This window comes from Homalodisca vitripennis, chromosome 2 (assembly GCF_021130785.1).
Source record: "Homalodisca vitripennis isolate AUS2020 chromosome 2, UT_GWSS_2.1, whole genome shotgun sequence".
In the NCBI taxonomy this organism is placed as follows: Eukaryota; Metazoa; Arthropoda; class Insecta; order Hemiptera; family Cicadellidae; genus Homalodisca; species Homalodisca vitripennis.
In genome coordinates, this window is record NC_060208.1 from 132,207,599 (window position 1) to 132,223,402 (window position 15,804).

Consider the following 15,804-nt stretch of genomic DNA (forward strand, 5'->3'; position numbering starts at 1 on the left):
GAGGAATCCCCTCTGTATGACATTGTCATTGTTAGCAGGTATGATTCTGCCTTGCAGCCATAAAAGTATGTGGACACGAGAAAGATTCTATCACTACAAGGTGCAAATGCAACACTTTTTCAGAAGTGCCTCTAAAACTAGGTCATGTTGGGAATTGTTGATGTTATTCTCCACAGCAGAACATAAGAGGATATTGAAGAATGTCATAAGCATGATGAGATTCTCTAATTTGCATCAACTTAGTGTCTCTGCTGTGTAAAATAATGTCTCTATTTTCAAATTGTTGGCCAAAAAAACTAAAATAACTTATTGCTAGCGGTTTATAATGCCCTCTATATTACAACCTTAAAGTCTTGATCTTCTGGAGCATTTTGATTTTGCAGCATGTTTTAAGTTGACTGACTAATGAAGGCTTTACCATATGAAAGAGATTGACTGGAATTCAGTTAATTTCTCATATTTTTAACAACAAAATGTATAAAAATGAAGGTTCTTTTTCCAGCCAAGTTTCCTGTTCTGTTGTAAACCTGCCCTTGAATTTATTTTGAAAGTGGGCATAAAGCTTTTCTCATTCACCATTTAAGCTGCAAAAAAGTCTTCTTAGTCATCCATTGTACTCCTGTTTTTTTTTATTTTATTTTTATTTTATTTTTTTTTATTTTTTTTTTATTTAATGCTGCAATTATTCCTTCCATTTCTTTTCATCACACAACTGGAATTCAATAACTCCCTAGTAGAAACAATTTTCTCATTACTCTTATCTGTAGTGCTGCCGCATTTGAAAACCTGATAAGGACTTTTAGCATTGTATCTTCGAACAGCTACTAGATTAACTTTGGGTTTTTATCTGCATAGCTGTTTTTAGAAGCTCGACATAATCAGGATTTGTCTTGTGTATTTTGACTGCTTCTCTGTTAACTTCTGTATGGCTTTCACTGTATTTTTTAACTGCCTGCCAATCCACAATGGAGTTTTTCTGTGATTATCTCTCTATTAATGGTAGAAATTGTTTCAACACAGTTTTGACAGCCTTCCTCTGAAAGTCAGGATTTCTATCAGCATATCTCTTAGCTGCCTCCATACTAACTTTAGGGTTTATTTTTGTACATCTTTACAGCTTCTTTATTTTTTGTTTTTTGATTGTATTGTTTACCTCAAGTGGATTTCTACTTTTTTATCATTTGCTGGAGAAACAGTTGAACTGATGTTTGAGGAAGAGCAAGCTAAAAAAGGATTGAAGAATCGTAATTTGTATGACATGGCTTTGCAAGATTGCTTGAGTCAACTGAAATACAGGCTTGGAGGTCAGTAACAGTTGAAGGAGGACAAGGAACGCTTCGAGGAATGAGGGACTCAAAGTGTGCACTCATCATTGGACTAGTATATTTTAGGCAAAGTATGGGCCTTTCCTCTAAGTAGTTAAAGGGAGGTGGTATCGTACTTTTAATCAGTGCGTTAACACAGAGATCACGATTGAGGGGAGAGGAGTTTGAGTGTGGTTGGCACTGAAAATCCACACAAGGGAAACTTTACTATAAAAAACCAACTTTATACATGTAACTAGATATGCATACACAGACTTAATTTTGTTTTATAAACAAATTATAATAATTTGCTCCATGTTATTATGTAGTTCACTGTGTATTCTAAACGAGGAAATTTATTTCACTGAGCATTGTTCCTTATACATATTTTAGAATTAATTGTTTTTTTTAACTGATCTGATAATTGTAATATCAAAAGAATAATCCAAAGTATCAATTCATAATCAGAAGGAACAATGCTTTGTTTTGCTCAGAAACTCAAATCAAAACCCTTAATATCTTTTGTTTGTTCAGATTGAGTTAGAATGAGGATTGCTTTTTATTGTAATAAATTGTACTGTGAAAACTATGCTTCTTCTTCTTACTTTGCTGCTTTTTACAGTTCAAACCCGTTAATGCTTTTACCTGTACATGTTAAGTTTGATAGCCGATAACAAATATTTTAAATTTTTGAGCATTTTCTCTTGGTGCCAACTAGTTATTGTACTTAATATTTTAAACTTTTAATGCTACAGTGACTTTTCAAATAAACCTAATAGCAACTACTATATTTTTCATTTCTCGCTAAAAAACATAATAATATAAAAATTAGAGGTTTTAACCTGTATAAGTCCATATGATTAGTGCCAACCCTCAATTATTACAATAGTATGTTAACTAACTGCTTGATCTGCTCCAAATTCTGGGTGTATATGGGTTATGTGTGCTAGTAAAATATCACTTTATAGGTTTTTTAATATAAACTTATAAAGTTCTTGCTGTCAAGTAAAAATTAAAAGTCAAAACATTGAAAAATTAAAGAGAACGTCAAATATTGCAGCTAAAATTAAATAATCAAAGGGTACCTCAAATATCATAGTTAAAATGGTGAGAACCATAACAATGTCCCAACCTATACTTCCTAGGATTATCTGGCAATACTGTATGGAAACAGTGAAATAACTCTGCAATATCTAGTACTTACATGAATAAATATTTACCATATTTTGGCACGATTCATTATATTATCTTAAAGCGCTTTATAAAGTAATGGTATGCTTCTGTGTTTTCGGCTTCAATAATAATTATTTATTAATGCTATTCATTAGTTTTCAATGGTTTAATTCCAATAAAATAGGTTTCCAGACTTCTGCTTAGTTGCTTGAGCTATATTATACTGTACTTATAACGTAGATCATACAGTTTACTCATAATATTGCTAACTCGCTTGCAACTCTCTGCTGAATTTGCTGACAGAACATGCTTGCAGAAAGCGGATTTGTAACCTTAGAAATCATTACTCCCTGTCATACTTCCATGATTTCACCAAAACACATATTTCAGCTCATGTTTTGTACATAGTAACATATATGAACTTTGCTACTCTTTAATTTTGTAGAAGTAAGATATTCAAAGTTGTGTTTGACAAATCTTAACTTCACCTTTTCCATTAAAAAACTGTATTTACTGTAGTTTTTGTAATATCAGATTTTTTATCTCTTTTATCTCTGTAAATATTGAAATTTTCTTTTTTTACAACATTAATTACTAATTATTTGAAGCTTGAATTAAAAATAGGTTAAGTACTGTTACTCTTTTTTAACTGTGTATGTTCTTGGGTTCAGAATATTAAATTTATAGTTTCTTTATCTCAAAAGCACACCTTAAAATGTCAATTTACACAAATAGAGAAGGTATACAAGTATTTGGTAGAGTACTAATGATCATTTACATTTTGTTGTGGATCAAATCCTAATTCTGGTCTTTTATTGCGCTAATATAAGTGTCATTTAATGTATGAGTAGATCAACAAAATTCAATCACTACAATTTCAATATTGTGGTAGTCCCATGTTGTAATGCCACTTGATTTAGTTCAAATAAAAAATATATAATACAATATGAGTCACTGGTTCTATACTGTGCATGCCATTTCATATATATAGTTCACTTTAAAGTCTCAATACATCCTTTCAAGTTGTGGTGGTACTAGTCGAAGTCTAAATTTAAAATTTGTTATTTGTCTATTGTTAGCTCACAGCTTCTAGGTTTATGTGACATGTATAAAAATAAAAACTGTTTTTCAATGAAATTTAATTCAGTAAAACTATACAAATTTTAAAAAGTCTATGTTTTGTTTGTATCAAAAGCCAGTACTAATAAATAATCTGTCTTATTAATTTCTAAAATATTTTATCTTAATATTAAACTGCTCCTGCAACAATAATTTTTACAGTATTTGATATTAAATAACTACATAAGATACCAATTGTCGTTTATTTTTCTATCTCATCATTGTCATTCTGTCAGCTTCATTATTCCCTTCACTTAAAAAGTTATTCAAAATAGTTTGCTTTAATTTTCAATACTCAAAGAGTATGATAGCTTAATAAGTAGATAGGAAATATAAGACTATGTTTATTATATTTACCCTCCATGGGCAAATAAATGTTCACTTGCTTGAGTACTCAGTTTGTATTAACATACTCACTGCTCACTCAATTAAGTAGAATAGAATAGAGAATAGAGTACATCTGCTATGTTTTAAAGCAAATACTACATTTTAATTACATAAATACTTTACTTTGTGTAAATGATCACGCTCTACAAAAATGGTTTGAAAAATCACTGCAAAAATGAGAACTATTAAATTGTTCAAAGAAATTTCCCATTGGATATTATACTTTGTTCAGTGTAGTCCAATTTTGTTATCCCTCTTAAATAATGGAAGTAGACAATGTTCATAAAACACAATTGCTTTAGCTAATTCATCTTTAATTTAACCTCTTTCCAGCCAACCATTTTTCCATAATAGGGATAAGGAGATAATCCAAAAGGATCAAGTCTGAAGAATTGAAGACACATGGATCAAGATGGAAATAGGGTTCCAATTTAGTTTCAATTTATTTCTTCCATTCTATAGCACTACAGGTTTAATAGAATATAACGTATGTATAACATTATTGTTTCTTTTTCAAAAAAATTTGAAAATATTTACTCGTCTATTTCCATAAACAGTCTAGATAATCGTTTACGCTGAAGAAACAATATTTACTTTTTTATACTCTGTGGCAATTTACTGTCTGGACTGCTCAAGTAAGTAATATTGACTTCAGGTACACATATAATGAAAGTCTTAGGATTCTGCTACAAAAGCTATAATCTGATCTTGGACAACATTACACAATTTTTAGAACTTTGTTGAGTCTTTTTAAATCAATTTAGCCTACTTGCATGATCCTACTTGGTGAATGCTAAAAACAGATTATTGATGCAATAGGGCTCAAATAAATTGGCTCAAAGAGATGCTTCTGACAAATAAATAAAATTGTCACCTACTCATCTCTTTCAATTGCATGGACTTTTCAAAATTATCTCTCTATTTGTAGAGAGGACAGTAAAGTACACTCTATCTATTAACTATGCATTTGGCCTTAGTAGTTGCATGAATATTCTATTATAAACTCTATCTAATGCATTTTTTGTTTTGTTTTCAGATGAGTGCCTGAAGAAGAGAGACTCTTGTTGTCAAGATTCCGAAAGTCAAAAAGGAAGTCAGAAAGAAGCCACTCCTCCAAACAAAAAAAAACCTTGGCTAACCCTTGTTTCTTATGTTGATGAACTTACAGTTGGTGGCAGAAGAGACTCTCAGGGGAATTTCGTGGATGGAATTGGAAGTTTTCCAGGCTTTGGACACAATAAGACTGTTAAAGTGCCCCAGGATTGTTTTCCCCAACACTGTTATCAAAGGTAAATGTTACATTTGTATTGCAGAAAAGGTTAAGACAAATAATTAATACTGTCATTGTAGCTCTAATACTGAGTTATCTTGAGTACTCTAAAACCCAATATGTTCTATCATGTCTGCCATAGTGACATGTTCAACTACTGCACAATACATGTCTAGCTATAATACATCAGTATAGAAATTAATTCCTGATACATCTGGATATAAATTAATTCATATATCGATATAAAATCTCCATCATACCTATTAAAAACTCTGTATAGTTTTGTTTAGTCGTAAATTTGTTACACTCCCTTTTAAAGGGGGTTTTGGGGGGCAACTTTAAGTTTGCAAATTGCAACTAATATCTTGTGATATACTATTTGAAAGGTCTACGCAACAGGAACACAATCCCATTCAGAAAACACCTCCCCATCTCCTCTCCTAAAATACAAATAGATTTGGCAGTTCAATTTTAACTAACACCATCACTTCTGCTACCAACAAATTTCGTTATTTTTAGTAGCTTAGGAGCGTATGGTAGTTGACGATGCCAGTAGCTGCACACAAAACTACTCATAGTCAGAGCACATGTAAGTGCCTTTCTGGCCTCTTTGGTGCCTGCGTAATTTTGTTTTTGTAAACATTGTACTGTCTACAAAGTGCTGCTATCTTTTTTTAATAAATATATAAATTCCCTGGCCATCATCATCAGAAAAGTCACAATGTTTATAACCCAAATCCAGGAGTACACAAATAAAAAAAACAACAATATTTCCTCATCTTTATTACAATTATATCCTACAATGCCGACAAGAGCACTAATAAAAATATAAAACAAATTTAATATCAACATAACACACGCATTGATAGTTTGATTGTTCCTTACATAGCCCATAAAATGCAGTAGCACTGCACAGTGAATGTAGATGTAGAACAGCTAATGTAGACATTGCCAGAAGAAACGAAAATATTCAAGTGAATATTTAAAATATTATTTATCATTTACTGGAAAAGAAGAAAATCTAAATCCTTTATGTGTTATATGTTGAGAAGTTTTAAGTAATGGTAGCATGAAACATTCCTTACTTTTGCGTCACCTTGATACTAAATACTGCCAGTACAAAAAAAGTTAAGATCATTTTTATTCATGGAATAATTGCTAAAGTTTCATCTTACTTAGTGTCATGCAACAAAGACAACAAAAATGCTATAGAAGCCTCTTATAGAATTAGTTATCACACTGAAAGGTACGGTAAAAACCACACCATTGCTGAGGATTTGATAGCTCCTTGTATAAAAGATACTGTGCAGTGTATGTTTGGTCAAGGTATGTTAGTAAAATAAATAATATCCCGTTATCAAACAATACAGTTTCACTACAAATTCAAGATATGTCAGACCATAATTGAAGAAATGGTAATTCAACAAGTACAATAATGCCCACTTTCTCAATTCAAGTTGATGAAAGCACAAACATTGATTCTCTAGCAATTCTACTTATTACTGCAAGGTATATTAATACTATTAAGGAATGTTAAGAACATTTTTTGCTTTCTTATACAATGACTGAACAAACTACAGGATGAGACATATTCAATGTAATTTACGGTTACTTTTATGAAAAAGGTAGATTTAGCCAAATTGTGTGGCATACGTACAGACGGAGAAAATCCATGACTGGGTGGTATATCGACCTTCATGGGAGTACACAAAAATTGCTTCCTATGTAGCATGGCGCCATTGCTGCATCCACAGGTAGAGCCTAGCATCCAGAAGGTTGCCAAACTCATTACAATGAGTATTTAATGAACCTGTAAAAGTTGTAAAAGCTAACTCAACAAACTCCAGATTATTTAATTTTTTTTGTGCCGATATGGATAGTATTTACTCCACACTGTTTTTACACACAGAAGACAGGTGGCTATCTTGTGGAAAATTTCTCACACAATTATTTCAGCTGTGACATTCATTAACAGTATTTTTTTAAGAACAAATCTGTCTTCACAATCTTCAAACAGTAACTGCCTAAAAAGCTTACTTACTCATGGCAGAAATTTTTCACAAATAAATTAATTCAACTTGGGACTACAGAACAGCTCAATTACAGTATTTAAAGTAGCAAATAAAATTGAGTCCATGTTGAAAAAATGTACTTCTGGAAAATCTGTATTGAAGACAATCAGGCTGAGAATTTTAAAACACTGTACAGCTTCTTAATAGAAAATTATACGATCCTATCTGCTGAGGTTAAACATAAAATAGTGTCATACTTAACAAACCTTAAGGAATACTTTCATTCAGGAAGTATTTCCCTAAATGAAAGGAGGGGAAAAACTGGATTGAAGATCCTTTCAGTGAAAAAAACTTTCAGACTGCTGTAATGTTCATTCCAGAAAAGGAAAATCTCAGTGAACTTTCAACAGATTCTACATTGAAGTAAAATTTCAAGTTAATATCCCTTAGACATTTATAGACAAGTATTATTGATTAATATGGACCTCTGACTAAAAAATGTGCTTCAAGTTTTAGTAGCATTTACAAATACTGGACTAGAAGAAATTTGTTGAACTTGAAATGGTAAGTGTGGCAAAACAGGCTCAAGGGTCACATTAACAGAAAACAAATAAGTTCATCAGTTTTAAAGACTTAATAGAGACAGAAATATTTTTTCTTTAATTTATTATTGCTATTTATTTATTGCGAATTTGCTTTAACACTGTAACTTCAAACATATTACTACTGATTGGTTTCAATAAAATTCAAGTTAAACTGCTTAAAATTATTTTATTCAGTAAAATGATTTCATCTTCATTGGCACAAGTAAAAAAAAGTAAAATTCAAGTTATTGAATTAATTATGTTTTGCATTTTATTAAAACAATCTATATTTAAAGCAGAAAAAAACCATTTAAAAATAAATATTATCCTACTCGTGTGTGTGTTTTGTTGGCTGAAAGTCATATAATAAATGAATTGGTAAAAAAATGGGGGTACAAATTTTGTAACAAATGTACAAAGGAAAACAGGAGGGATAATGGTTGGGAACTGCTGTTCTAGATTGACTTTTTGTACTATAGATGGTCATTGTATTTAAGTAGTCATTAATTCAGATTGTTTGAAGTTAGGTAACCTGTGTACAGTTTGATCTAAATTTTACTTAATATATATATTCTACACTACACTTCACACTTAACCCACAGGAAGTCACACGTCTGTCTTTTCAACCGACACACAACATTTTTGTTTATTATACAATGTGTTGTGAATAACTGGTTTCTCCATTATGACTTCTTGTAGCTAATGTACAGTGTGCAGGGGTATAGAATTTTGCGAATCAGTTGAAGTTGGAGCGACCATGGGAGTGAATAAAGTAATTTAATGTAAATATCATTCAATAGTTAATATGCAATGTAATTATTTTTATTTTTTAATAATAGTTCTTTGCAATATTAGCCATTTAAGTAATATTTTTAATGTTGATTATTCTCAGAGTAAATGAATTATGTTTAAAATAAATTGTCTTTAATTACTTTATTATTAAATAAGTAAATGTAAACGTAATCATGTTATAAACACCATATAAACAAAAAAAGACACTTTTTTCTAAACATACTCTACTACTAAACTTTTGTCAAAATTACAGATTGCAAAAAATCAAGTTACGCAAACGTTTGTGACCAATGACAAGTTAAATCATTATTATTTCATTAAATTAGTTAATTCTGATGTATTTTTTTAACTGAATAGATACAAATATTAAGGTTCAACTGAACTCCACCCTTGACATTTATATGAAATTTGTTACTACAGAATTATATGGGCTGATTATTTACTATTCTTTATTACATAACTATATGAGTGATGATTCTTATAATTTTGCTACATTAATAATCCACCATACTTATTTTTTTGGCTCCACAGGTCCCCCTGCTGTGATGACTGTATGAACTCATGTCTGGGTGTATGGTGGCTCGGAGTCCGAACCTCTGTACTGGAGGTGGTCGACACTCCCGTGTTCGAATGGGTCATTCTGGTCCTCATCTTCGCCTCCAGTATCACCCTTTGCTTCGAGGACATTTACCTCGATAAGAACGTCTTCCTCAAGAACATTCTCTACTGGACAAACTTCGGCTTCTGTCTACTATTCACCGTAGAAATGATGCTCAAATGGGTGGCGCTCGGGTTTTACAGATATTTCACTAGCTTTTGGACAACTTTAGATTTTGTAATAGTTTTTGTAAGTACTAAGGGAGATTTAAATTTAATTTATTAGAGTCGACACTCGATAACTCAAATTCCAAAAACATAATAACTTAACTTTGAACTGAATTACACATAGTTACATTAACGTAAGTTAGCCAAGCAAATGAAAGTAAAAGAAAGTAGTTTAAAAAATGTTAGCAGAGGTTGATTAGAGCTTAGATCCCACATGGGCAAATTGCAACAAGCTTCTTTTTCTCCAGAGGGTTTAAGCCATTGAATTTTGAGTCATTGAGAAACAATTTCCTGGGAGAACACTGTACTACATAATCATATTTAGTTCAATACACTGAATGTGCATAGGATTTAAAATAATATTTTAACATCAAATATATAATATTAAGTGCACAAGGAAAAAGACACATATAAAAATAAATTTGGAATGTTAATGTGTATAGTTTATTCAGTTCAAAAATCTGTAAAACTTCAAATCAACTTTTATTAAATTAACATATTATTAATGTCAATATTTAAAAATCAAATTTCTTAACCGCACTTTGAAGCTTAAAAATATTATCAAATATACTAATTTAGTCCCGACTCTTTTTAGTTTTATAACTATATGTACACTTAAGCAAAATTTTTAATTGGTTTCAGAAATGTATCAATATTTATAACTTCTAAAAATTTTGTCCACTAACACTGTTAAATTTGTATGACAGATTTAAAATTTACACATAACACATTTGTATTACTATGGAAAAAATCCACATATCAAATGTATACGTTTTGGATGACAGAGAATTTTAATGTGTAAACAAAAGGGTCAGTACTGCAGAATTTTTCCAACTGCATATTTATAACTTTTGAATAAATAATATATGATTCAATAGAATTTCATATTGTTGAAAAGAAACAAACATGTAGAAATTCAGGAAAATTCAGAGCAAATCATTTTTCAAAGGGACATCAAGAATGGGAATACTTAAAACAATTTTCCTGTTGAACAACTTCTTTGATGTCTAATATTGAGTTTTGGAGGGAAATGTTTAAAAAACCACATATAATTTAATTTAAGTACAGCTCTATATATATATATATATATATATATATATATATATATATATATATATATGTATATATACTTAATGGTGCGATCAGTAACTTTAATTCATTTCAGTGTTTATTTACTGACTGACCTTTGTTCTTGGAGATATCGATATTTAGTTTGTTAACTACATTTGTGACTACAGTTACTAACAATGCTATGAAATAAATAATTCAGAAACTCAAGTTTAATAGTAATAAATATCTTAGAAACATAGTTAAATACATTTGAGTCTAATAGTATAGTATAGTACAGTTGTACTTTATTATGCATCAATAAGGTACAATGTAGTCTGATCTGAATCCATACAACAGATATTTAGCTACAAAATTAAAACATTAACATCGCAATGTGACATAGAACAACTAGTATAACACATTCCTTGAGTAAGGAAGCATTGTCAATAACACCAACCATAATTATTGCAGAAATGTTTTATATAGTTTGATTTTCAATTCAACGTTGCCAGCAGTTAATATTCACTGTTGGGGATGAACTTAATTTTGAAACACTTCACATTATGACTTTTCAAAAAATATCAATACTTTATTTGAGTCATATCAAATATGACCCAATAAAGGGAGGGAATACTCATTATTTGCAAGCACTAGTGGTTACCAGAAACTCAGCATATGACATCATTTCTCAGGGAACCTGCAAAAAGAGTGCAGAGTTTCGGTGAACAGTATTCACTAAACAAAACCATGCTAAATAAGTCCATGGCCACAAACACAAATTGTTGGCAGTTTATGTGATTTTTATGACTTATTCATGATCTTTCCAAGTATCGTTCATTATTCTTAATTCACTGTTACATGGTGCGATCACTAACTTTCAGTCATTTGTGTTATTTACTGACAGACCTTTGTTCTTGCAGGTATCAATATTTAGTTTGTTAATAGAAGAAAATGAGAACCTCAAAGTTCTAAGGTCGCTAAGAACGCTTAGAGCACTGAGACCTCTTCGAGCAATCTCCAGATGGCAAGGAATGAGGGTTAGTACTGATTAACTCTTGAATGAGTTATTTAACAGCTCATATAAATTAATTGTGCAGTGTCTTTTAGTGATAAAGAAAATTAATACAATATTTAGAACATGTTTAATTTATGAACAAACACTCCAATAAATGAGAAATTTTTACAAAGCGGATAAAAGTAACACAATTAATTGTTATATTAGATAAAAGTGAATATTATTCAAGAGTGGAAAATATGCTTCAAGATGGTCCTTATATAGAAATCAACAAAAATCCTCTAAATCAACACATTGCATCGGTAACAGCTTCACTAAAACACTGCAAGACAATAATATCGAAAGAAATTTCAAAATCACTCACAGTATCAAATCCAATTATACCAAGATTGTACTGTCTTCCTAAAATACATAAACCAGGTAACTTAATGAGGCCCATAGTTTCTGGTATAAATTTGCCATCTTATTTTATATCAAAATGGTTAGTGCAAGAGTTTCAACAATTTGAATTCCCCCCAACTTTTTCCATTAAAGATAGATATGATTTCTTAAATTCTATAAAAGATATTAAGATCGAACAAGACGAATATCTTGTATCATTTGATGTGGTATCTCTTTATCCTAATGTACCTATTAAAGATAGCATACAAATCATCGAGGACTGGCTGATTTCCATATATTTAGAAAAAACTATTTTTAAAGAATACATTAATTTAGTCAACCTTAGCATGTCACAAAATGTGTTTCAATTTCGAGACAAATATTACACACAGTGTTATGGTACTGCCATGGGAAATCCCCTTTCATGTTTTATCGCCAACATATTTCTCAGTAAATTTGAAACTCATGCAAAAGAAACAATGGATTATTTTCCAAGAATCTGGAAGCCATATGTAGGTGATATATTTGCTGTTTTTGACAAGAAACAATATCTTCAAAATTGTATTATTTCTCTCAACTTATTTTACCCTTCCATAAAATTTACTTGTGAAATAGAACGTAACAATCAACTCCCATTTCTGGATTTATTAATTATAAAAAATACAAATGGCCATTTTGAATTTGATATACAGTATACAGAAAATCAACACAAAACGACAGATTTATCCCATTTGATTCATTTCATCCCCCTTCACAAAAAAGAGCAGCTTTTCACAGTTTAATCCACAGGCTCTTACATACCCCTCTATCAATTGAAAATTATAAAAAAGAAGTAAGGAAAATTAAAGAAATTGCATTATTTAATGGTTAACAAATTGAAATGATTGACAACATGATAAAAAAGAAAAAGAAATTATTGAAAGAAATTCTAGAACAACTCTCTATCAGACTAAACGCAAAGAACCTGAAAAAATGGATATCTGTTTCTTACAACAATTTAACTACATAAATTGCTAAAAGTTTTAAAAAACATGCCAGTATTAATGTATCCTCAAATTCCAAAATAAAACTAAAAAATATATTAGGAAATCCAAAGAATAAAATAGACGATGATGAAAAATCTGGACTCGATCAAATTAATTGTGACAACTGTAATTTAAAACACAATGGCCAAACAAAAAGGAAAATAAAAAAGAGAGTCAAGGAACATAAAGCATGTCTGAAGTATCAACAAGAGGAAAGATCAGCCATGGCAAAACATGGACTTCATACTGGACACTGCTTTTCAAATGCAAAATTATTAACAGAAATCAAAAACAAAAAAATTCCTCGATGCTTACAAAACTATTTTTATGCAGAAGAACCAAAATTATTTAGAAAATAATAAGCCTGGACCTCTACAAAATTCACCGTTACTGCCTTTAATCTAATGAAATATTAATTTTTACATATACAGTTGACATACTTCCTAGACTTTAAAATTGTATCTCTTTGTATTTTTAAAGACATGTGTTTTTATTTAAGTCTAAATTGTTTGTATTATTACTTTACTTTTATTTCAGTTATGTGGGTCTGACGATGTGTTCATTGAACACAAAAGGCCTCTTAAAAAAACAAAAATAAAAAGTTCTCATTTATTGGAGTGTTTGTTCATAAAGTAAGCATTTGGTTTCCAATAAGAAGAAGCTGGTAAAATGTATTTAGAACATGTTTCCAATTTTAAATCACATCAGTAATTACAAAAAAAATAAAATGCAAAATTTGTTCAGTAAAGTTTTAACTTAATTCAAAATGAGTGTAATTCTATTTAGATTGTGTAAATAATGCAATTTATTTTAAAGGTAGAAAGTATTGAGAGATTTTGTAAGTTATAATTTTAAATGTAATGTTCATTCATTAAAAATAATACTTAACCATTTTATTTTAAAATTAAAGAACACAATCAGCGCTATTGTAATGTTAAAATAAAAACTGCAATATAGTAGATAAAAGCATTAATTCATATTGAGGGTTTTTCCAGTTATTCACATCTCTAACAGTATTTTTTCTTCATTCCACTGATTTGATAAAAACTGAATTATTCTGAAAGGTTTTGGTTCTTTTCTAAGCCAGCTGGTGTTCAGGGGTACCCTCGTCTTAACATGCAGTGCTTTAAGTATAACAATAGTTGTTTTTAGTGGAACGTTATTCAAAGGTATTCGTATGTTGGACACATTTGAATTATTGATGTAGATATAATATTTATTCATGCTATAGTATGAACATGTGATTGTAAGCCTGGGTATTTAGCTTTATTATAATACTCCAAAGAGATATCAATTAATCATTTTAATACTAGAGTTATCACAAGAAACTAATCTTCTAAACCCGTACAAAATTTAAGCAATGTATTTCAGGCCTAAGTACATTAAACATTAGTTTATTTGTCACAGTGTGCATAATATGTCTCGTACTATAGTTATCACAACATAGTACATAAGCCTCATATGAAAAAATTATATGCTAAAAAGGACATACAGTTTTAAATGAAACTTTTTAGAATCAAACCATATAACTATTATCTGTCACATCTTCCCCAACATATTATACCTTTAATAAATCATATTTACAAAATAAGATATCTAATGCCCTCTCTAAGACAATTGTGAGTTATGTTATTGTGAGTTTGGGCCCTCCCCAAATAAGAATTCTGAATTTACTAATACTGTTTTAACTTAATGACTTATAGTTCTTTAAACATAATTAATGGACTTTTTACAATCCTACTATCTAAAAAAAAATAGCAGCACTGTATGAAGTAAAGTAATTTTTTATTCCAAATAATTAAATACTTTATGTTCTCTACATTTTCAATGTTTTTTTTTAATAACTGCATCTGAACCTGTGCATATCTTGTCCGTTGGTGTGTGCTTCTCTAGTTTAATTTTAAATAAAAATGTTTCAAATGAATTAATTATTTATAATGCTATTTCTGATTTATCATTCCATTTTGTTTAATTTTTCAATGTATTTTGCAGATAGTCGTGAACGCACTGATGTATGCAATTCCCTCTATCTTCAACGTGCTCCTTGTTTGTTTGGTTTTTTGGCTCATATTTTCTATTATGGGTGTTCAATTTTTTGGAGGGAAGTTCTTTAAATGCGTAGACGACGATGGGGATCTACTTCCTGTTTCTGTAAGTCTTACTTGCATTTAATCTAATATGTAATACATTTAATCACCAATAATCCAAAAGCATTGAATTTTCAAAATGTGTTTTAAAAAGTAGAAACTAAATTAAATTTAACCATTTTGGAAGTAATGACATTCTGTAAGATTAGTATTTTATGTGTTCATAACAATAAGGGCATATGGACTATACATTAACCAAAATATTAAAAGATGTCATCTATTCTCAGATGAATATTAATAAACTACTTTTAACTGTTATTGATGGAGTGTTAGCAAAGCCTATCAATCATGGGGGTGGAAACATTTCTTTCTGTTTGTCTTTCCTATCTGTCTGCACAATATCTCGAAATCTAACTCACGCTATGAAACTTAACTCAATGATAAAAAATGTGAATGTATAATATGGCAATATATCTCGTTAAAGAACATGTACAGGCTTTAAATTTTGCATGAAACGTGTCCAAACTTCCAAAATGTCCAACTATGGAATGTGACTGTGCCATTGAAACACTTAGTAGGCTGACACAAATCTTATTTGTCTGCTGGAAGGATGTAAAAATATCTTACCTGTATGATGCATGTCTGTCTATCTGGCAGCAGGACATCTTGAGAATTAAATGAGCTATAGGCTTGAAATTTTGCATGCAACCTTAGCAAAGTCTGTTCCGTGACCCATGTGGTGTGAGACGTTCTCCTACCTTTTTGTAAAAATAACTATTT

General features: G+C 30.2%; 1 protein-coding gene across 1 annotated transcript in view; it reads left to right on the plus strand.

Annotated features, from left to right (window-relative positions):
* The window catches only part of LOC124354746 (sodium channel protein 60E-like), a 748,213-nt gene that overhangs the window by 694,664 nt on the left and 37,745 nt on the right, over positions 1-15,804 (plus strand). The window contains exons 20-23 of the mRNA XM_046805417.1: positions 5,020-5,272; positions 9,173-9,488; positions 11,437-11,553; positions 14,930-15,088. Coding sequence (XP_046661373.1) covers positions 5,020-5,272; positions 9,173-9,488; positions 11,437-11,553; positions 14,930-15,088 — 845 coding nt within the window. The remainder of the gene's footprint in view (positions 1-5,019; positions 5,273-9,172; positions 9,489-11,436; positions 11,554-14,929; positions 15,089-15,804) is intronic.